Source organism: Saccopteryx bilineata, chromosome X (genome assembly GCF_036850765.1).
Source record: "Saccopteryx bilineata isolate mSacBil1 chromosome X, mSacBil1_pri_phased_curated, whole genome shotgun sequence".
In the NCBI taxonomy this organism is placed as follows: Eukaryota; Metazoa; Chordata; class Mammalia; order Chiroptera; family Emballonuridae; genus Saccopteryx; species Saccopteryx bilineata.
The window spans coordinates 140,808,697-140,832,902 of record NC_089502.1 but is presented as its reverse complement, the minus strand read 5'-3'; the positions used below and the strand labels follow the sequence as shown (position 1 = coordinate 140,832,902).

The following is a 24,206-nucleotide window of genomic DNA, read 5'->3' as shown; positions in this document are numbered from 1 at the left end:
ACAACTATTTTCCAAAAAATTAGCTTTTAGAAATTGGGGTCAGAGCTAAAAAATAACTTAGAGAAAAGGATGGTTAAATGAGTGCCAGGGAGGATGGTGGTGATGTGTTTCAGGGAAGGGAAGTCATTTCTAATGGAAAGAGGAAGCTTCTATCCCATGACCTTCCATTACTCATTTTCAATCTTACATGCCATTTCTCATTAAGTGGAATTCTTTTTAGTTGTTTGCCATGATTCCTGAATAGAGATGTACTGGAAAAATACAAAGTTCAGCACCTATTCAGGCTTGAGTTACTCAAGCATAGATGCCATGGGCTTCCCTGCAAACTTGTGAAGAGTGAGGACTGGATCTTTGCTCTTTGGTATTTTTTACAGTGAGTGAGATATATTTGTTTTTGTGGGTTTTTTTTATTATTTTTATTTCTTAATTATTTTGGAGGAGATAGTGAGGCAGACTCCCACATGTACCCTGACTGGGATTCACCTGGCAACCTCATGTGGGGCCAATGCGTTGAGTACTGAACTGTTTTGAGTGCCTGAGGCTGATGTGCTCCAACAGAGCTATCCCCAGTACCCGGGGCCATGCTTGAACCAATCAAGCCACTGGCTGTGAGAGGGAAAGAGGGAGAAAAGGGAGAAAGAAGCAGATGGTCACTTCTTCTGTGTGCCCTGACTGGGAATCAAACCTGGGGTGTACATATGCCAGGTTGATGCTCTATCCACTGAGCCACTGGCTAGGGCTGAGTGAGATATATTTGATTAAGTCACTAATAAAGCTTGCATTTGGAAGTACAATTGGAAAAATTTAAGCTCTGTTTCTGTCTTTCTGATGCATCCACAAGTAATATCTATGAAATATCTTGCCTGGTGTTGCCACCATAGGATACCAGCAGGAGCTGGTAGACTGATTTTTAAATATCTTTGTTGCCTAGTGTTTAATATTCACATTTATTCAAATACAGTGAAAGAGAGGAGAGTTTGGGGAAATTAGCATGTGAATTATGGTTACGCTGGGGAAAAGAGATTTGTGCTATCATTCCTTTTTAGAGGAGATCTGTGAATTCTGTTCTCAAAGCTGGGCATGAAGCTAAGATGAAGTACAAATTGTTGCCAGGAAACACCAGTAGGGGGCGGCAAAGCAAGATAAGGAAAGGTATGAAGCCAGTGGAGTGTGCCTTTCCGAGACCACTGTGGACAACTGGAAATGAATCCAAATGGGTAACTTTGGGAAACAGTGCAGAACACTGCAGCGGATGGGGAGGAAGAGTGGTATTTAGCTCATCTCCATCTATCAGTGGCTGGTGGCAGGCTGTTGCCAGTGGATGAGCATTAGCTCACCTCTGGAATCACCTGGTGGGAAGAGCCCCAGGCGGAATCTTAGTGGTTCACAGCTGGAAGCTGTCAGGCTTGGGGACAAAGAACTGGTGAGTGCTCTATGGGCATGGCACTGACAACCACAGACAGGAGTGCTTCTACAAGAGGGAACTACAATCTGTATGTTTCTTAAAAAGGGTTTTTGTGGGTGTCAGTGGGCACTAGTCCCACTCGTCCAGCTCATTCTCTAGCACCAATGACTTAGGACTAATTACGGTGCCAAATAGAGTTTGCATTTAACAGTGCTTTCTACCCTAACCTTGGTTATTCCCAGCTTCAGAGACACAATCTATCTACATACATTCATTTGCAACTGACCATAAATTGGTCTAAATCTGAGCAATGGCAGGCAGAGTTGTCTGGGAAAGAAAACTCTTGAAATCCAGTGAGCTAGACTAAAATATATATATATATATATATATATATATATATATATATATACACACATCTGTTTATATAGAGACCCCTCACTTTCCCATCATTCCAATTTATTGTGAAATTGTTCTTTTTAAAACAATGGCTTTATAGCTTTAAGCTTCAATATGGACAGTTTCTGTAGTAAAACTGGATTTTAAAAAGCCCGAGTTAGGGATTACTCCACTATGTAAAACAGGGGTAGTCAAACTTTTTATAAAAACCGCCCACTTTTGCAGTGCTGGTCAACCTGGTCCCTACCACCCACTAGTGGACGTTTCAGCTTTCATGGTGGGTGGTAGTGGAGCAACCAATGGCGCCCCGATTGGCCCACCATGAAAGCTGGACCCCACTAGTGGGCGGGAGGGACTAGGTTGACCAGCACTGCAAAAGTGGGCGGTTTTTATAAAAAGTTTGACTACCCCTGAAAGATCAACTATATTTTTATATACAAACCTGACAGGCCTGACCTGTGGTGGCGCAGTGGATAAAGCGTCGACCTGGAAATGCTGAGGTCGCCAGTTCGAAACCCTGGGCTTGCCTGGTCAAGGCATATATGGGAGTTGATGCTTCCTGCTCCTCCCCCTTCTCTCTCTCTGTTTCTCTCTCTCTCTCCCTCTCTCTCTCTCCTTTCTAAAATGAATAAATAAAATAAAAATAAAACAAACAAACAAAAAAATCTTAAAAAAACAAAACAAAACAAAAACAAAAACAAAAACAAAAAAACCTGACAGGTGCTGCCTCACCTTCCTACCTGTGAAACAAAATGCTCCTTTTACGACTGTCAAGGTCGGGGATGGCAGAGATGGCATCCTGCCAGGTAATGGAAACACTGCTTGCTTTAATTTTATCACCAAGAACAAAGCCTTCTTGTTGTTTAATAGAACCTTTAAAAGTCGGCCTCATGGGCATAGTTCTTTTTTGTTTGTTTGTTTGAGACCACAAAGAAGAGGAATTCTTTAAGGCTGTTTCGTGAAAAACAGAAGGAAAAAATACTTTATTCTGCAAAAACTAATGCAATCTTTTGTTTAAGTAGCCAGAGCCTGACTCCAGGTTAGCAGTGGCGTGTGCTCTCTTTACATGGGCATTTGTTGGCACTGTTTGCCAGGCACCCAATCTTTCGTTAAGATCAGCTCGAGGCCATGTTGGGGACATGAAAAGAAAACCCACCTTCCTTTAGGATCTCATCCCTTTGGCATCAGCATTTTCAGATAACATGCAAAAAGAAGAGTTTGCACCCAAAAGAAACAAGTCAACACCCCCCCCCCCCCCGCCCTGCCCCGCAAGCCCTATTTATGAAATTGGGAAGCACACAAATTTTCATTTAGGATTCCAGCAGCAAACGAAGCTTTCAACACAGCCCCTGCTTCTCAGTGTCAAGTTTCACTTCTTTCTCTATTTAAAGTACAGGTGGCTAGAGCTACTGATTTCCCCAACTCTTTGCAATCCTCTTAGCAGCTAGGAACAACAGGGAGAGGAGGTGCTCTGACCACTCCATGAATGGGAAACTGTTGCCATGTCCCAGGGACAGTACCCAAAGCAATCCTATGGGCTTGCCGAGTGCCCGCAAGGTGCAAAGCACCACGCTAGGGCGTGTATGTAAATTTTACCTCAATTTAAAGAAATCTTTATGGGAACTTAATCAACTCATTTATAGTTGGAATTGATTGTTTAATGGGGTAGAGTCTGTTCAACTAGAGTTAATCAAACATTGATTTAAGGAGTCCTGAGAGTGATTATTCTTGGTTTTATAAAATTTCTTGGATTTATGAGCAGAATAATGAGATTTATAATTTGAACTTAACCACTTAAGGGAAACTACTCAGTGGTTTGTTGATATAGATGCAGTCTTTGGGCAGATGGTTTTTAAGTGCATGCCTGTTCCCTCTCCTAGTTGGTTGGACTCCTTGGGAAGCAGGATAATATCGTTCTTTTCCCAATATCCCCTGCATTGATTGAGTGAACAGGAACAGCACACGGCTGTCGATGAGATTCAAAATATTTCTACTACCCCGGAAACGATCCTCAAGCCTCTCTTCTAGTCAGTTATCACCCAATCTTAATAAAAATCATTATTCAGATTTTTATCACCAAATTCCTTTAACATTTTAAATTGCATTTATAATTGTACATATTCAATTTAGTTTATAAGCACTTTAAATGCCTAATGGGGTAAAAATAAAACCCTAACAAGGGAAACCTTCTCAAATCCTTAAGTAGCTTTTAGAAATCTAATAAATCAAAACTTCCAAATGTAGTGAAACTCAGGTTCTCTTGAGCATTACAATTTTGGTTTGAAACAAACTATTTTATGTATATCCTTAAAATCACAGGTCTAAAATCAACTACATGTTTCAGATTGGAATCTCAAAGCTAACCTGTCTAAATTCTGTAACAGGTCATATTCTTTTATGTGCTACAAACCCTTTAAGTACAAACATACATTTTAGTTCTAAATTGTTACACAAAATATTGACTCTATGGGTATTATTCAGGCCTTTATGGTTATACACAACTCTCAAACTTCTTGGGGAGGAAGAACAAAAGAACTTTATTTGCTAAAGGAAGCAAACTAATCATCTCCAAGAAATTGAAGGTACCAGGTCAAGGATTAATGTCCAAAGATTTGAAAATAATTCACAAGACCTGAAGGTTCACTGGTTCTGCTGGTACCACAGATGCGTGTTCATCGGGCCCGTTATGGTGGGGCGGACAGGGTTGCCCAGTCCCCAGCACACGGGACTGTTTCTTGCCCTAGAAATCTCTTTGTCTCTTTCAACTCTATCACCCGGCTTGGGTAGCTGATGTTCAGTAACCACTCCAGTGGCTTCACTACTTGATCGGATTCAATTCATTTCTTTACTGGCTGATTCTTGTTGTGTCTGGCTTCCAGTAACATTCCTCTGGTCATCTGAATGACTTTTACCTCAACAGGCTATTGGGATAATTAAATCAGGAAGTGATCGGAGCTTGGTCACTACTGTTTTTGTGTACATTTGCCTAAGTCCTACTGTTTTGCTTTTGATACACTCCAGGCTACACCTTGTTGTGGACCTATAACCACTTCAGAACAGTCATCCTATCCTCTCTTAACACCTGCAAGGATGAGCGAGTCACCATTTTTCCAACCTATGTCTTCCTTGAACTTTATCACAGCCTGATAACGAAACCTGGCTAGTTAGAGAATTAGGCTACTATGACAGTTTTCATCACCTCATGTATTTGAACTTGATGTTATATCGAGTGAAAATACTTTTAAAAGCATAGTAAAAGCTCTATCATAAATTCCTAGGCCGGGAAGTTACCTCACTTGGTTGTAAAAATCTTTATTTGTGCTGCTCCTCACTGAAAGCCCTTTGCATTCATTCACTGGTAGCCTTAGGCTTTTTAAATAGCTGAATTGAAAATGTCATCTTTCTGTTTCAAACAAAAATAACCAGTGCTACAATTGTGCTCTTGTTAACGAACATTTTATATGCATGACTCAATTATTTTGCTGGGGAATTTCAAAATTGGAACAAAGGTCTTCAGTTTTCACCACAGCGTTTAGCAATTAGCAATAAAAATAGAAACTAATCGAATAAAGGTAGAAGGTGATGTGTCCTATTTCTCTCAGAATCTGTAACAAAGATAATTTCAGCTTGATTATCATAAAAATCAATTTTATATTCATTTATTGGGAAAAGTAATTTAAACTAGATATTAAAAACCAGAAACTAAAGAGGTTGGTTCAGTAGCAAAATGATGCATGGTTGGGATCATGCTTGTCTCTAAATAGCACACACAGGAGCACTAACGGGACCTAATCTTCTACCTGACAGTTACTACCTGGGATCATTCCTTTCTCATCTGACTCTCTCACCTGGACCCGCTCAACTATCAAAATCTTAATGTGAAGGCTGAGTTAGAACTATGGTGGCCATTTCTTAAATTTGTCATGACCTGTTATTATTCTTTATATCATGTCAGAAACATCATCTCTACTGCTCTAGTCAAGCATGTAATATTTCAAGGCAAGGACGTTGTATATAGAATAATATAGGGGAGATGTGATAAAGAATGCCTACAATATGTGATGAAACCACATTAAAATACATCACTAAAACCATGGTTTCTCTCTCCATTCCTACTGCTTGTCCATTGAGCCCCCAATTAAGGCCCATTATTTCACGTCGCATTGAAATATTGGCTTTGGAAATCTGCATTACTAAATTCAGATGTCAGAGGGGCTGTCTTCAGAGGCACACACATATGATCATACTTCAATCTGAGCCACCTGGTAGGATTCTGAACATGACATAATAGTCATTCCATCCAAAATGGACAGATTAGCAGATAGCGAAAGGTTTGGATCATGTTTTTTAAAAATTTTCAAAGTTGAAACTTGGAAATGTTATTCTGAAAGTAAGGCCAAATTAAGTTTTATATTCATTTATTCATCCACACATTCATTCATAAGATTAATCTCTTATTCCAAAATACTGGAAGACTTTCTGCTGATATCTTCTCATTATTCCTCATGAATACAACTAAGAAGGTAACAGGACCTAACCCCCTTTATAAATCAATTTTTTTAAGGCAAGAGTATTGAATCTAAGGGGAGACACCGAAGTACTATATATGCTACAGATTACTTTAAGAAATAGTAAGTTTTATCTCCACCACCCAAAGCTAAATTTTAGCAAACTTTGGAGTAAATGATACACATAGCCCTTATATACATGCAGGAGTCAAAGTATGAATATTCTCCAAAGACAATGAATTTCTGTACAACTCTGAGTTGCTTTTCTCCTTTGGAAAATTCTGTGACTTGAACTTGTGAGATCAGCCTTTACCACAGTGGCTCATCACGATCCAGTGGCTGAATGCCATCATATTTGCACTATTGCATTATCATCCATCATCATCCTCAAACCATTTACACAAAGAACCATGGATGACTGTGGGTTACTTGATGTGGTTTACTGAGGCTCAGAATCTGACTCAAATTATACCTTGAGAGCTTTCTCACAAGTACTAAGAGAGGGTGGAAATCTAACCTTTATCTGCAAGTGAAAATGGATTATGACTGGACATTCAAGTTGGCCCCTAGCAGGACACACAGTATCCAAGATCAGACACCTGTCTACAAGATGTAAACAGCATGTCTGGTGTTCAGATGCTGGTCTGAATCCAATGGTTCTAGATGAAGCAATTGCCAAGGTTTCCATAGAGAGAGTACTTTGATAGAAAACTGCACAACAAAATTAAACACAAAAGTTCATCTTCCCAGAGATTCCTCCCCCTACTCATTTGCAATTGAATGTCTTATGGTCTTGGTGAATTACTGAAAAAGTCTTTTAGAGACTTCATCTGTTTTCCCAAATCAATTTTCATCATTTCACACAGGTACTACAACACATTGCCCTCTTCCCTTTCAATTTACAGAGCCCAACACCTGAACAAAAGTCAAATTAAATGCCATTTAATTTACCTACTAAAAGTTTGCCATAACACATGTCACCTAGCACTGGAAAAACTCAGAGAAAGCCAGTAACAGAGCAACTGCTTCATTAAAACAAAAGGAAAAAAATAGTGTAAAAACTCAGTGTGAAAAACAATAGCAAGAGGAAGTTTTTTAAAAAGGTGATTACAAAGCAACATAAGCCAAAGGAGCCAATGCCAGGACTTTGATGGGATGCTGGCTGAGAGGATGCCCTTCTAGGTTGAACCCGGCCAAGGACAGTGAAGTTAGCTGAGCCTTTATCTTCTCCAAACTGCTCTGGCAATTAGCCACCCTTTCACAGTTTTTCTTCCCCATCTCACTGTGAATTCATTCAGTCACTGGTCACTGGCAAGTTCCAAAGGGAACGTCTATTGTGTGCCCAGGTCTATTGTGTGCCCAGGCGTTATATTCCCTGTGAAAGAACTTGATTCTGAGCATGTGTGAGATTTTGGTACACATCAGTGATTCTGAGTACGAGTACTTGCTTAGTTAATAAACTAGGTCCTCTGAGTTTTAAAAGAAATGAAGGATGAGATGATGAAGAGAAAAAGTCCGTATTTGACCTAGAAATGTTAAGTTCTAGAGCTGACCCAGATTTTGATCACTTCCCATAGGCTTGTGCTAGATTCAATATATAACTGACTTCAAGCCCATCCCAATGGATTTTTCTACTGCATTCCTCTCCTGAAGAAAACAAAGCCCAGTGACTAAAACCACCTAGGTGTTGGAATCCCAGCAGTCAACTTACACCAACACTTCCCGGGAGTCAGCGGTCTCTGCCCTTTGAATGTGTCTACCTCTTGAGTCCTAAACTGCCTTGGCCTTCATGCCCTCCATACTCTAGTTTTAAACAGATTTGGTACTTACTATCAAAAAAGCCACTTCATTTGCTTACCCTTATTTTAAAAACAAATCATGAAAACAATGGGGATAGGGGGAGGCCTTCAAACTCTTTTCATTCTAAAGAAAAGCAGAAGTGAATCTCAGGAAGGAGGTGTGGACTTATAAGGATGTGGCATTTCCTCAGGATTCTGTGGGAACTCATTGATTTCATTTACAACAATTGAGAGTTGCCTCGGGGCTTTGAGTTTTTTTAGCTGCAGCTGGCAGGGGGATTATTTTCCAAGGAATGCTCATAGCCAAACACAAGGACAGCCTCAGGAAGGGGAACAGGAAGAAATACAGTCTAGGAACATAGGATGTGAACCAGGAAATTCTCTTCCACTGCACTGATCTAAAAGACTATCATGCTGGTGCCTAACAAATTGCACTACCTTATTAGAGTTCACTAGGGCGGTGATGTTTTCCCTTGGATGTGCAATCATTTTGCACCAAGATATCCGCATTATTTTCCCAATAACCAAAAGTTTCATTTTCTGAAAAGAGTTACACAGGGCTTTGTGTTCCTTGAACCGTCACGAACCCTTCACAACCAAATAAAGTTCAAACTTAGATGCAATATTAAAGTCCTCCCGGTGCTCATCTTTCCAAACCCAGTTTCAATTTATCCCAGTACGCCTTCTGTTTCTAGCTTTGTGTCCCAGGCCAACGCTCTATCCACTGTGCCACCGCCTGGTCAGGCAATTCAGTAGTAACTTTACTTTAAAAGCCTATATTTCAACTAAACATCTACTCTTTTGAAATAAAAATAAAATCAACTTATAAATTTCTTGAATGATAGATCTATCATTTGAAATTATTGAACATTACAGAATGTCATTTTCCATGTTAAGATGGGTAGCATTTTGTAAATTCTACCATACTGATTTTGTAAATCCAAGCCGTACTAATACTGCACTTAGGAGCGAGACAGTTCTAAAATCATTACAGCCCATAGTGAGAACCAGACACTAATGCTTCAAGAAGTAACTAGCTAAAATAAAATAATCACATAAAGCATTTGCAACATTTCCTCATAAAATGGGTATTTTTTTTAATGAAAGAGAAATAATTCTTTCTTATTATTCTAAATATCAAATGCCATCACCTCATAAAAACAAAATATAGCACCTGAATCATTCCATTTTGCTCATGCATTTATTCCCATAATACATGTTTACTTTATCCTATAAGGAAAGCATAATGCTAGTTCACCATCACTTACAATGTTGTTTAATCAACAAGGCTCATAATGTCCCCTGGGGGGGGGATTATTGCCAAAAGTGAACCTATCCAAGCAGAGGGTCAGAAAGACCTGGGGTCCATGTCTTGCCCTTGCTGTCATTGCCACTTGCGCGCTCTTGACATGATGAATGCCAACATGCTGCAGCTGTGGTCAATTTCATGGAAACATATCTGACAACCAAGATGTTTTTACCATACACCTGTAGTGGGTTGAACTGTGTCCCCCCAAAAGCTATGCCCAAGGCATAACCCCTAGTATCTGAGACTATGACCTTATTTGGAGCGAGGATCTTTGCAGATGTAATCAAGTTAAAGTGTAGGGTAGAGAAGGCTGGCCCCAATCCAATGACCATGGCTTTGCAAGTATTATTTGGACACAGATACAGAGACACACAGGGAGAAGGCCATGTGAGAAAAGAGGCAGATATTAGACTGCTGCAGCTACAAGCCAAAAACTCAAAGAATTTCCTGGAACCACTAAAAGGTGAGGAAAGGCAGGGAAGGATCTCCCCCTACCACCACCATCACTGCCACCATCACCACCACCCAGGGTCTTCAGAGGGGGCGCGCCCAGACCGACCCCTTGATTTCAGACATCTGGCCTCCAGACTGCTAGAGAAATGTCTGTTGTTTTACGTCATCCAAATTTGTGGCAACTTGTTACGGCAGCCAATCCAGTGCCTTTTAAATAGTGTTTTTCCATAGGCTGTTCTTTGTAAGTATGATTTGACTCTACAATATTAGGAATGCTAAGGAAAGTTGGATTAGGGAAAGCAGGCAATGGGAAGAGATTCTCTATGGTTCTAGTTCCTTCCAATTTCATCCATCTTATATTTTTTACTTCTGCAAAAGATCGAATTTTAAGAAGATTCCAGTTTTAAAAATATGTAGGTTGAGGGCATAAAAACCGTGATCTAGCAGCTTTTATATGAAACACATCACACAGAGATACTTACCTCAACATGTTGACAGGTTTGAATGAGTTTAGCCAAAAGGGTCTCCAGTTCTGTGTTCCTCTTAATAAGGTTGGTGAGGTTAGTCTCTAAGTTTTGCTGTTCAAAAAAAGAGAGGAAAAATATTATTCTGCATACTTTTAATATTTTACTATGCACAAATTACTCATACTCAGAAAACTGATACTTTTTTTTTTTAGAAACCTCAAGGAGATCTATGTGGTTTCAAGTATTTATAGATTTAAACTGGAATTTGAAAAGTCACATTTAAAAGAACCTGTTTAAAAATGTTCAAATTCCATTCTTTTGGTTCCTGTTTCTTGTATTAACAGAGGCATAATTAACTAAAATTAGTTATAGGTTACTTCTATAACCTCTATATATTTATTTCCACATCAAATCAACTGCTATTGGATTTTTAGGAGTTATCCTCTTGTGGGCAGACTAAGGTGAGTCCCTTGGAGGAAGAGATGAAGATATGAATTGTCCAGCTATTGCTGACACTATGGCCATTTATAGGCATTTCTAAGAAGTTTACTCACTCTTCATATCTTTTACCATACGTGCTTTTATTCTTTCCCTATCAACCTATCGATGCCAGATCAAATTTCCTTGAACACTTTTTTTTAGATCACTATCCTACTTCAGAATCTAGAATACTGCCTATTCCTTTAGAACATCAACTTTCAAGTTCCCCACAATGACTATTAAATATTATTTTCAACCATAATAACCTTCTATTCTGGGTAAGAGTCATTAAGAGTTCTACATTACTTCTCGTTCTGTATGCTCTTCATTTATACCATTCACTCATGCATTTATCCATTCAAACAAGTATATATTGGGTTTCTGCTATATGCCATACTCAGAGAGCTACTGGGGAAGAAATAAAAATATGTACTCCCTGTTCATAAGAAGATGGCTATGCAACAAGGAGAGACATTCCGTAATCAAGAGAAGAGTCCAGGCTTCTTGGAGAACACTGCTCCAAGAGGACACAGTCTTTCCACTGAGGCTGGAAAGATGTACAGGGAGTTTTTGGTGAACCAGAGTGGGAATTTCTTGGGACGATGGAATGGAGGTAGAAGTGAGCATGGGAAGGGTATATGGGCAGGGAATAGGACAATGCAATATACTGAGACCAGAGAGATGTAAGAGGGCAAAGGGTTAGGGAATCTATATGTTTAACATATAGATATTTTCACCAATACAATGAATATATGGAATAAAGGAAAATATGGCAAAGAAAATAGATCTAGGATTTGTAATGCCATCTAAGAAAAAGGTTTGGAAAGAGCATCAGGGGGATTTTGAAAATTAACAATTTCATAAGATGATAACAGTTCATTATGCTTTGAAATTTATTTCTCAAAATGTTTACTCTTTATCCTTTCCCAAAATTTAAGTTTAGAAAGATATATCCAGGAAAAGGATACCTTTTATTTCACACTTAAAATGCACAAGTCAGAAGCAGAAATCTCTTTGATTATTCTTAAACAAGTTATGCTTATTAATCTGGTATTTATCCCACTAATAACTTTTTTAAAAGGACAATGACCACATTTTTCATCTCCAGTAGGTTCTTTATCACATCTTCTTGTTGAATTACTTTTTGTTCATGTTCCCAGGATGCAATTCCCTCCTTCAAAATTTCAAGAGAACTAAACATACTTATTCTTAAGTTCTTTTTAGAAAAGGCAATTCATATTTTTCCTATGTTTGCATAACAATTCCCAAGACTAATTTTTTTTCTAGTTTTTTTTTTTTTTTTTTTTTTTTTTGTATTTTTCCGAAGCTGGAAATGTGGAGAGACAGTCAGACTCCCACATGCGCCCGACCGGGATCCACCTGGCACGCCCACCAGGGGGTGACGCTCTGCCCACCAGGGGCCGATGCTCTGTCCCTCCAGGGCGTCGCTCTGTTGCGACCAGAGCCACTCTAGCGCCTGGGGCAGAGGCCAAGGAGCCATCCCCAGCGCCCAGGACATCTTTGCTCCAATGGAGCCTCGCTGCGGGAGGGGAAGAGAGAGGCAGAGAGGAAGGAGAGGGGGAGGGGTGGAGAAGCAAATGGGCGCTTCTCCTGTGTGCCCTGGCCGGGAATCGAACCCGGGACCCCTTGCACGCCAGGCCGACGCTCTACCACTGAGCCAACCGGCCAGGGCTTCCCAAGACTGAGTTTATCGTGTGTCTTACAAGTTTTGTCTGACAGCTCATCTGATGTGAACTTTGGTTCCCGTGTTGCCATTTGGTGGCTGACATAGCCCAGTCAGGTGAGATGCCTACTCTGTTGTCAGGGCTTGAGGTTGCTTCCCCAGAGGGGTACTCCCACAGGACACCCATGTGCTATTGAGGCACACATGCTGGTTTGACTCGGTGCTTCTCCTTCTTTCCATGAGAATTTTGTCAAGCTTCAATTCCAGAGACGGCGGGAGGTAACTTTTTTTTTTTTTTTTTTTTCCATTTTTCTGAAGCTGGAAACAGGGAGAGACAGACAGACTCCCGCATGCGCCCGACCGGGATCCACCCGGCACGCCCACCATGGGGCGACGCTCTGCCCACCAGGGGGCGATGCTCTGCCCATCCTGGGCGTCGCCATGTTGCGACCAGAGCCACTCTAGCGCCTGAGGCAGAGGCCACAGAGCCATCCCCAGCGCCCAGGCCATCTTTGCTCCAATGGAGCCTTGGCTGCGGGAGGGGAAGAGAGAGACAGAGAGGAAAGCGCGGCGGAGGGGTGGAGAAGCAAATGGGCGCTTCTCCTGTGTCCCCTGGCCGGGAATCGAACCCGGGTCCTCCGCACGCTAGGCCGACGCTCTACCGCTGAGCCAACCGGCCAGGGCTGGGAGGTAACTTTTGAGCCAGAGTGTATCTGGGTGTCCTGGCCTCCAGGTGTCCAGGGTGGTGTCAGGCTCCTGCCATGTGCAGGACACACCCATGTATCCCCTCAGGTCCTGACTACCCCAGCTCATCTCTGCTTCTTTTGAGCAGCCCAACTTCAGCTTCCCTTCGCCGTTTTGCATTTCCTTTCACTTCTGGTCTTCGGAGACTTTCCACTTATGTTTAAGCATGGTTATTTTCCTTTAAATCCATTTAATAATATTTTATCTATAATTCTTCTGTGTTCACAATTCAGAGGAAAGTTTTGTGCATCTTTTACCTGGACTGGGAGACCAATTAGAAATCTTCAATTTTGGCTTTGAAACAAAGTGTCTCAAATATAAATATTTTAAAGGAGAAAAAAATGATCATTTCTCAGTTAAAGGATGAGATACAACAAAAAGTTGGAGAATGAACCAGACAATGATTTAAGTGCAACTTAATGATTTCTTGTTTGCATCAAGAAAAACTTTCTTTCAAAGCTCTTAATAACAAAAAAGCCAAAGTTTTTCTACTGTTTGGATGAAATGAATTGCAACCACTGGTTACTTTATGGTGAGAGACTACACATACTTTTGAGGCATTTCATTATTCAGTGTTTTTTATTAAATATGATAACTTTATAGAATATTTGTCAACTTCTTTTGGTATGTCAGTCTTAGGGAATCCTTCTTTTCTTTTTGGCTAACCCTTCAGAGCAGAAAATTTCTAGGGAAAATATCATCTAACTATTTACAGATCAATTGCCATAGGTATGACTTTTCTAAAGCTAGTCAGCAAGAGCCAAATAAATATAGTCTAACACATTTAGATTTTACAAACATCTGCTTGCTTCCCCCTCCTTTGATTAAGTACATTTCATATATAAAATCTGTTTTTAATCAACTAATATGTAGACTGAAGCCTGTGGTTTAAACATTGACCTAACTAGATCCTTTGGGGTTATTCAGATTTAAATAGCGCAAGTGTTACTGAAGTCCACAAAGAATTACGGAGCCAGTCAGAAGTATAACAAAGGGAAATGAAACCAGTAGAGACACTGTTTCCAAGAGGTACCAAAGGGGCTGACAGCACCTTTGAAGAGAGCTTGGCTAATGGGAAGGCAACCAAATCCAGTTTTCAGTGAACCATGTATCCATAAGCTTTCACTACAGGGACTTCTGTGCAGTTTTCCAGAATTTAACTGTCACTAATATCCTGTGTGGTGGTTAGCAGGTCCTATAACCTCTTGATTTGGACTATGCTTTATGCAAAAGAGAGATAATACTTTTGGCATAAGAGTCTTGGGACTAAGCAGATATAAGTATCTACTTCCCAATAGATATCTAAGGAATTCTATAGAGTACTCTGCCCACCAAAGGCTAAGTTTCCTCTCCTCACCTTGAGAACATCACTACATCCACATCTCCTTATGGAGCTGAGCTTTGTAGAAATTCAAGCAGTCAGGCATGAGTGACCAGCCATGTGAATGAAGTAAGGAGACTGGCGTTACCATCCCAGCTGAATTCTCACAGACAAATGGTTCTTGGGTTGCCTTTTCCCATCCATAATGTGTGGCTAAATCTACCTATTGTGCTATTGTTAAGATCAGGGGAGAAAATGAATACATACACCAGGGACTAGAAAAATGTTTGTTGAAATCATGGAGTATAAGATAAAACATTCAGTTTGGTGTCAGTACTAGACAGTCTAGAGGCCAACCTCATGCCTCAGGCAGTCACCATTTTCAAGCTGGATGATAGCTCTTCCTTGCAAACAACGGTTACTTTCAACTCTAGGTCTTTATCTGGGCCCAGGCAGGGCAGGCTGGGATGCTGAGACAGATCAAGAGGAGGCTGATGCCCCTCAATGCAGCCCTGAACCAGAAACTACTGGCAGTTGGTAGATGAACAGCCCAGTTCCTCACCTGAGGGTGGCACCACTTGGAGTCCTGTTCCATCAAATCTCCCAGAGAGCTTCACTGGGAGGAGCCCAGGTGCCCACAGCAATGACCTGGTCACAGCCATGCCCTCTTTCCTTCCCTTCTCTGATTGGCTTCCCGTTTCCCTGATAGATGCTTCCCAGATCACCTCCCAATGTGAATTCTGAGTCAGGGGCTTCTTCTGAGAGAACTCAACTAAAACTTTGTCCATAGACAACCTAATCCATTATTTTTAAGTATCCTTCTTATGAGAAATAGACATATTAATAGAAGATTTTATTGATTTTGAAAGATATTTGCAAATACAAGAGATTGTTTTCTCTTTCCCCATCTTTCTTCTTTCTACCTGTTTCACAGGTCACATATCCTCCAAACTCCAGGCTCTAAATCTGAACTGTCACTAAACCTATAATGTGAGCCACAAATGCAAGTCACATTTTACATTTTCTAATGGTCAAGTTAAAAAATGTAAAGAGGAACAGGTAAAATTAATTTTAATATGATATTTTACTTAACTCAATATCCAAAATATTATTAGTTCAACATGGGATCAATATTTAAAGCCTGATGAGCTATTTTGCATTCTTTTTTCCCTTTCTTTCTTTTCACTAAGTCTTTGGATCTGGCATATGTTTACCACACATAACACATCTCATTTCCATCACCACATCTCAAACACTCAGCTGCTACATGTAGCCTAATGGCTATATTATTGGACAGCACAGCATCAGAGTCTAGAATGGGGCTCAGCAAACTTTCCTGGTAAAGAGCCAGGTAGTAAATATTTTAGGCTTTCTTGGCCATTGCTCCCTGTCACAACTACTTGATTCTCCTGCTGTTTTTATAAGAAAACAGCCATAAACACTATGTAAATGGCTGGCAGGGCTGTGTCTCAATAAAACTTTATTTATAAAAACAGGTGGTGAGAGAGATTTGGCTCCTAGGTTAAGGTCCTTCCTGGGCTTGAGTACATGCTCTTCCTCTGGAATCCATGTGCATAGCAGAAAATACTACTACTACCAGGAGAGAACATAAAACTATAGTATGTCTTCAGTACCTGCTGTATTACTTACCACTTCTTAGTTCCTTCCCATTATAAATCCTCAAATGTTAATTGTGGGAACAATTAGCAGACAAAACTGAATATTCACTGGACAACCCTTTTGAAATCTAACTAACTAGTTAGTTCATTTAACAATACTATAGATTGCTAAAACAATGTATTGTACCCTTGTGGGCTTTTCCCATTGGTAGCAGTCTGAACCCAAGAAGAGGGGCTTGACAGTTTAGAAGCATTCTAAATACTATGTAACTACTTCAGGCCACAAGATTTCTGGGAAGGCAAATACTACATTGTTGAACAAAGTTTTATAAACAGGGGTTTATCTAAATAGATAATCTAGCCATTATCATTGTCTCAAATTTTACCTACAAGCAAAGTCAAGTTGCTCCTTGCCTTAATTTAGTACCTCTTCCATAGGTGGTCCCCACTATAGTACTCCCACTCTGTGAAGAATAAGGATGTACTAAATCTATCTGTTGAGAAGGATAGGCTTTTTTGTAAGCATGTAGCTGCTTGATGGAATTTAACACATCCCTCCCACCACCACCTTTAAAGAAGAACATAAATCATTCAAAATCATCTCCCTAAATGTAAAGATGCAAGAAGGCTGATTTAGTTTCTTAATATTAAGCAAAAGACTGTGTGAAAGTCGAATTTGTAAAATACAAAGTTGTAAAGCATGCGCTCCTTAAAGAATGAGGCAAAGAAAAACAACTTGGACATAGACAACAGTGTGGGGACTGCAGGGAGGGAAAGGGGGTGGGGGAGGGGGAGGCCGGTAAAGGGGGATGGATGGTGATAGAGGGAGAGGTGACCTGGGGTGGGGACCATGCAATGCAGCATACAGATGATATGTTATACAAGTATACACCTGAAACCTGGATTTTATTAACCAATGTCACCCTGATATATTCAATAAAAAGTTTTTTAAAAGAATGAGGTTCCCCTTTATACTTTATGCACAAAGGATGATAACTTGTCCTATAATCTTTGTTGTTAACGCACACACTCCTAATGCATTTTCATAGAGCCATACCCACCTTCTTTATGTTTTGTAGTTCTGAGTGAGGCTAACCTGAGTTGCTAATTTAACAATCCAGGGGAGGACAGCTGATTTTACACCAATCTCAATACGAGCCTTTGGGCATGGATGTGGACACCAGTTGAGAATAGTAAATTGCACTTAACACATGAGCTTTGTATGTCTCCCTGCACTGATACCCAATCAAACAGCAAGGTAAGCAGACAAAAACACCCCTCATTTTAGCCTTTGGAGACCTGTACCTAAGAGTCAGGTTGCAGGGAATTAATGACTTGTCATTGAGCACTACTATTAAAATGTATGCCTGAAACAGGAGATTTCAGTAATTCCTTTCGGGTTTGTCCAGGCCTTAAAGAATGTTTGCTCTTATTCTGAAGTCGATGCTTCAGAATGTCTTTAAAGTATAATATTAAGTCTGGATACCTTTCAAGGCAAACACAGATCTGGCTTGTTTCATTCCATCATATTCACAGCGACAGTCAGGAACTGTGCTTGTCAACCTGACACCCAACACCACCGCTCCAGCGCCATCAGGATATGAACATGTTGAGCGCCACAAGGCTGTATATTTTCTTCTAGGAAACTTTAATCAGAACTCTTAATATGAAAACACACCCGCATTAACACATGCCACCTGCATAAAAGCATAAATTCTTTATATGTAACTAAACTCTTAAGGTGTTTTAATTACATTGCGGGAGTTTAAGGCTATCTTCAGGTTCAACTCATGACAGACTGCAAATATGTGTGATTTATGCTGGGTCTATTTTTTAATGCCTTTTTTCATTGGTTATGATAGTTAACATTTCCAAGTGCCCTGGCAAGACAGGTCGCCCAGGGAACTTCAAAAACATAATAAAAACCCAATCTGCATACAAATTTAAGTCTAGTGTTCCACGAACTACAATTTAAAGCCATTTTGATATGTGATACTATATTTACCTTGTCAGGTTTTATTTGATATTTCTATATTAACTGCACAGAATCGGCTCCATCTATTTATAGATTCTATTGTCAAGAGTTCAGTATTTATTATTTCAGTCTGGTAGTCAATAATACACAGAGTACAATTTTTAAATACCATTTACAGTCCAAGAAGAGCTTTCAAATTTTAAGGAAGATAAATAAAATCTTAGTATAGTTTTGTTCACTTAGTTATCATTTTTGCAGCTCTAATGATGACGACTAGGTTATAGGTATTAGGGATGTGACTGGCCTTTCTTGTTCGCTCTTCACTGCCCTCCCTACTTCTGCCAATAATGAGAAGTGAGCAACTGACCAGTGAGCATATTTGTCAGTTTTGAGAGTCAATATTGAGTAAAGAAAGCTGAACTCTTAGGAACCTTTATAAATATCTAACTTAAAAATAACAATCTCCACTGCAAATTTATGCCCAGAGAGAAAAGTTTCAGAGAAAAGTGACTGTAACTTCTATCAGTGGAACCTACAGGAAGCATTTCATAAGATTATAGCACAGCACAGGTGTACAAGCCATGAATGTCCAGCCGGGCGGCTCTCCCACTGCCCTTCTGTGCTCATTTGCTGCCGCACAGGCTCACAAATCCTTCTCAATATGGCACGCTGGGCTGCCCGACACAGCCGCAGGCTGACTCAAGAGAGGCGACCAATTTGCCAGTCAAAAATTAGGTGGTGAAAGAATTATGAAAATATTGGTAAATAAACTAACAGAAGTTTATTATTTTTGCTCAATGAAAGATTTCAACTTGGGAAAGTTTTAAATTAAACGAGGGCCTGCAAACTACAGCCCACAGGCCAAACCCTGCCCATCTGTATGTTTGTGTATGGCTAGCCAGCTCAGAAGGATTTTTACAATTATATATGATTTTTAAAAATCAGAAGAAGGATAAAATTTTGGAGTTCAAATTTCTGTGTCCATAAAGCTTTATGGGAACACAGACACTCTGTTTCATTTCTGGGCTATCTGTCTGGTGCTGCCCCTGAACTGCAATGATAGAGTTGACTACTAGCCCTTTACAGAAAATTGCTGTCTCCTTAAAAAAAAAATCTTTTGCCTGACCAGGTGGTGGCACAATGGATGGAGCATCGGCCTGGAATGCTGAGGACCTAGAATCAAAACCCTGAGATTGCAGGCCTGAGTGCACACTCACCAGCTTGAAAACAGCTTGAGCATGGGATCACAGACATGACCCCATGGTGGCTGGCTTGAATCCAAGGTCGCTGGCTTGAGCAAGGGGTCACTGGCTCGGCTGGAACCTCCCCCTCCGCCCCCCTGCCCATCAAGGCACATATGAAAAAGCAAGCAATGAACAACTAAGGTGCCGCAACTATGAGTTTATGCTCCTAATCTCTCTCCCTTCCTTCCTGTCTGTCTGTCTCTCTAAGATAAATAACATCTTTTAAAAAAAATAATCCAAACACTTTTTATTAATACAGAATATTTTCTTTCTTGGTCCAACCATTTAAAAATTTTAATATAATTCAATTCACTTAATGTTTTCAACCCATGCTAAGAGAGTGCAGGAATAACCCTAAAATTTCAATCAGTCAGGTACTCAAAATTCTAAAGATCATTTTTGTCTCATTTTGTTGGCTATCATTTTCAATTCATAAGAGAAAAAAATAGCATTAATCAGGGATAAAATACAAAATCTGAGTAAATTCTTCTGTCAACTTTTGTTCAGAGAGGCAGAAGATTCAGACCGGGAAAGAGGAAGAAAGAATATTAAAGTTGGATGAAAGTTGCTACAGCAAGAGCATAGTCCAGAGTGAGTAAAAAAGGCCCAGCACAAGGATTCATTAGTTCTTTCCGGTCTGTGAATAAGTATAAAGTGTCGGGTTTATAAGTGCACACCGAATGTGGGATTACTCATTGATTGCTGTTTCTATCAATTTTATTTTCCTTTGTTCTTAATCATAAAATACACCTCAAAGTGGGAGGACTTAGAACACTACATAATTAATGTCTATAAAATCCCCTGATATTGATGGATGTCACACATGTTGTTTGTATATGTCACTTCAAGCTTTACTTCCTCCAGCACTCAGAGATTGAATAATTTTGATCTTATCCCCTTTCCTCTGTCTTAAGTACACGATGACATGGCCAGATACTCATTAACAAACATGTTCTGGCCTTTCTACTTAAATAGGGTTTTACCTGATCCCATCAAACATTTTTACCAGACCTGACTGTCTCATGGTAGGTTCTTAGCCTTCAATGAATAGAAATGCATTTTTATTTTTAAAATACGGTGGGAAGACCAAATTTTTTTCTAAGCCAGGACTTCAAAACTCTGCAGATACTTCATATTGGATGAAGTGACTATACTGAATACATTTCACACTAACATAGTCGAGTCTTTGATCTAACAACTTTGCATAGGTAACTATGATTTGCTTTGTTTCTACACCAATATTTTTAGGTTTTAGAAGAATATGACTTTTTGGACCAGCTGCTAAAAATTATTAAAATTCAACACACAGTCAGCTTTGCTCTTGAATTTGTGGCATTCCCAGGAAGGATCCATATTGTTCAGAGTTCATATCCCCATATGGGTGGTGCAAAAAGGATTAAAGCCCAGGGAGCATACACATTTCAGCTAGAAAAAAATAATAAAAAATAGTAAAATTCTATTCCATCCAAAGTGGGTCTGGTCTGTTAAGAATTTACAAAATCAATGTTATGTAAGAGAATCCCTCGTTTGGGACCGCCTAGAGAACCAGAGATGAATATGAAAGCATGCCACTGTTTCTCAGCCCAGAGAAACTATCAAAGACAGAATCTGCTTTGGGTTTTAGATGTCTGAATGTCAAATTCCTTGAATTCATTACATCTTTTGTCCCTGACTTCACCACCTTTACTAGGCCATTTCCTTCTCATTTAGTATGACTGGCACGGATTTTGTCCAATCAAGGTAGTTTTGACTGAGTTGAAATTTAAAAAACCATGAAAGTTATGGGAGAAAAGGAGCAAAATGACAATTGCTCACGAGGTGAGCGGCTGCCACACCACTTACACACTGCGATCACCTAGGGAACTGCACAAACACCATGTTCGGTCTGCACCTGCCTTCCAGCCAGTGTCGGAATTACTTAGAGTGGGGTCAGATCCAGGGATTAGGACCTTTCAAATTCCTCAGCAGATTCGAATGTGTAGCCACATGCAAGAACTCCCACTCGCCTGACTAGGTGGTAGCGCAGTGGATAGAGCGTCGGACTGGGATGTGGAGGACCCAGGTTCGAGATCTCGAGGTCGCCAGCTTGAGCACAGGCTCATCTGGTTTGAGCAAGGCTCACCAGCTTGAGCCCAAGGTCGCTGGCTCGAGCAAGGGGTCATCGGTCTGCTGTAGCCCTCCGGTCAAGGCACATGTGAGAAATCAGTCAATGAACAACTAAGGAGCCCCAGTGAAGAATTGATGTTTCTCATCTCTCTCCCTTCCTGTCTGTCTGTCCCTATCTGTCCCTCTCTCTGACTCTCTGCCACAAAAAAACAAAAAAAGGAACTCCTGAATCCTGAGGAATCAGGTTGCTAATCATTGGATCTGTGATACAGTGAACCAAAATTAATAATTGTTTCAGTTTACAAGTTTTACACTTGAAGATTTATACGGAAGAAAAGGAATATTTTTGTAGTGTAACATATGTATATAATAACTTAAGAATAAAATTATATGTAGAAGTAGCCAGAAATGTGAATTTATCATCAAAAATCACAGGAACTTTATAAAACAGTGCTTAGCAGGGAATACTGGTTATTAGTGTTAAGCAATTCAGAGGGCCTTTTTGACTTGAAATATAGGGAAATCCTTTGTAATTTCTAAAAGAACTCCTGAATGGTCTCCTCAATTTATACTCTGTAATAGTATTAGTATCAGACAAATTTGGTTTGTTGATTTTAACAGTAATTATTTCACCAGAAATATACCAGAAGTATATTTACAGATGTTTATAATTCAACAAGATTTTTTTACACAGTGTATCAAAGATTAAGGAAAAATTTTAAGAACTCTGATGACAAAAGGATAGATTGCTCCTCTACCCAGATTCTTTTAAAGGTCAGCTCAGGCCACACAACTGCCCTGAAGACCAGAAACTGCTCTGTAATCTAAAAGATAAAATGCAAAAATTTGCAATGATGGAAACCACAGTGGTAACATTTCATTCCTTCCATCTTTATCCACAGCATTCTGTTTCTGTGATGGATGGCCACCTGTTCGCTAACAAAAATAAAAATCTGGAAAGTTAATTATTTAATTTTCAGTGCTTTACAAAAAACCATTAAGGCATCTTCCCAGAGTTGATTTGTGTATATATAATTAAAGACAAAATGAAGGTCAATGTATTCGGGAAATGAACTAATTCTCATTTCCCTGGAATATATTTTAGTTTACACATACAATGTTTTGCTAAAGTGGAAGTCAACAAATAAATGTGGCTTAGGAAAATAATTTTAAAGCCATTTGGTTTTAACCCAGTGAGAGAAAATGGTCCAATATGCAGAGAACTGGGAGGATAATTCTGAATTATGTCCAATAATTATGAATTTTAACGTCTCATCTTGTCCGATGCAGAGAGTTCTCAAAATGCCCTGTGGCCTGGGAGTAGCAGGTTCGTGGGGAGCGGGTTGGAAAGGCAAATTCTTGGGCTCCTCCCCAGACATGCTGAATCAGAGACTGTAGAGGTAGGGCCCAGCACCCTGTAATTTAATAAGTCCTCCAGGCAATTCTCTTGAGTGCTAAAGTTGAGAACCATTTACTGGAATGTTGTAACATCACTCAGTGTGTGGGGAGGTTTACAATCTTTAACTAGAGGAGAAGCTAAGGAGAGGGTAAGTAAGTGATCCCAGCCTGCCCTTTGCACCTCCCCTTTCTCATGGACACCTTTTGATTCAATTACTCAGTCTTTGTCACCAGGTCCTATTCCCGGGCCTCTCCCTAGTTCCTTCCGTCTCTATTGGGGAACAAGGATCATAATGCTAGAGAGTGCTGGCCAAGATGCAGTGGAAAACAGGCAAGGCAGAGAATCGGGGAGGAGGGAGGATGTGACCAAACAGCATGGCAGAGAGAAGGTTTGGGAATAGATGTGCACCTCAGCCAACCATGCTTTTACCCCATTATCATTGGCAATTCTGAATTACTTTTTCTAATAAAAAAAATAGATAGAACTCAGATGTTCAGATTGTTCCAGAAAAAAAAAAGTCTTGGTGAAGTTACCCTAGTGTATTCTCAATTATTTATAAATGCAGTTAAAAAAATTTTAAGTGGTGTTGAAAGGGGGAGAGGGCAGTCAGCCAACAAAGGACCCAAACTCATCTGTTTATGATGAAAAAATAATGCCCCTCCCCTACTGGTTGGAGTCAGCACACCTCTAAGATTTGTTCTGACACAAAATATATCAAGCTAAAAGCAAACATGTTAAGCTTTACTCTCAGGACTTTTTAGTGTGACTTTTGTCATTTGATTTTCAAATGTCTGTGACCTTGGTTGACCAATGTGATAGGTCACTCCAGGGAGGCAGAATGTTAACATGTGACATCAGAGAAAGTTCAATAATTAAATGGTGACAGTAAGTCCTATAGTGGCCTTCCACTAACCATTGCCTTTCTCCAATATGTTACTTTTAGTTGAATGAACTATCACTTACATAGCTAATAAATACATTTTCGAATGAAACACATTTACTATAATTAAAGGCAGACTTCAGCACTGAGTAATTTTGACTATTGAGTTTTTCACTAGAATACATTCTTTCCATCTCCAAACAATTATGACAAAGCAATGACTTCATAGATGCATATTCCCTCAGCAAACATGAACTCTTTTACAGCTTCAGCTTTCTCCTCTGTCCTGATAATATTCAAATTGCGATCTCAGTCTCAACTATGATCTAAATGTTGGTCTCTTGTTCTCATTTCCATGCCAACTTTTCGCTTTGATTCCCCTATTATTTTAAAATCACTTTCTTAAACTGCATCATC

General features: G+C 39.8%; 1 protein-coding gene across 6 annotated transcripts in view; it reads right to left on the bottom strand.

Moving 5' to 3' along the window:
* MID1 (midline 1) overlaps window positions 1–24,206 on the bottom strand; it is a 346,779-nt gene that overhangs the window by 50,965 nt on the left and 271,608 nt on the right. For all 6 annotated transcript variants that reach the window (XM_066249082.1, XM_066249084.1, XM_066249081.1 and 3 more), the window contains exon 3: window positions 10,353–10,448. In XM_066249082.1, the coding sequence (XP_066105179.1) occupies window positions 10,353–10,448 (96 nt within the window). The remainder of the gene's footprint in view (window positions 1–10,352; window positions 10,449–24,206) is intronic.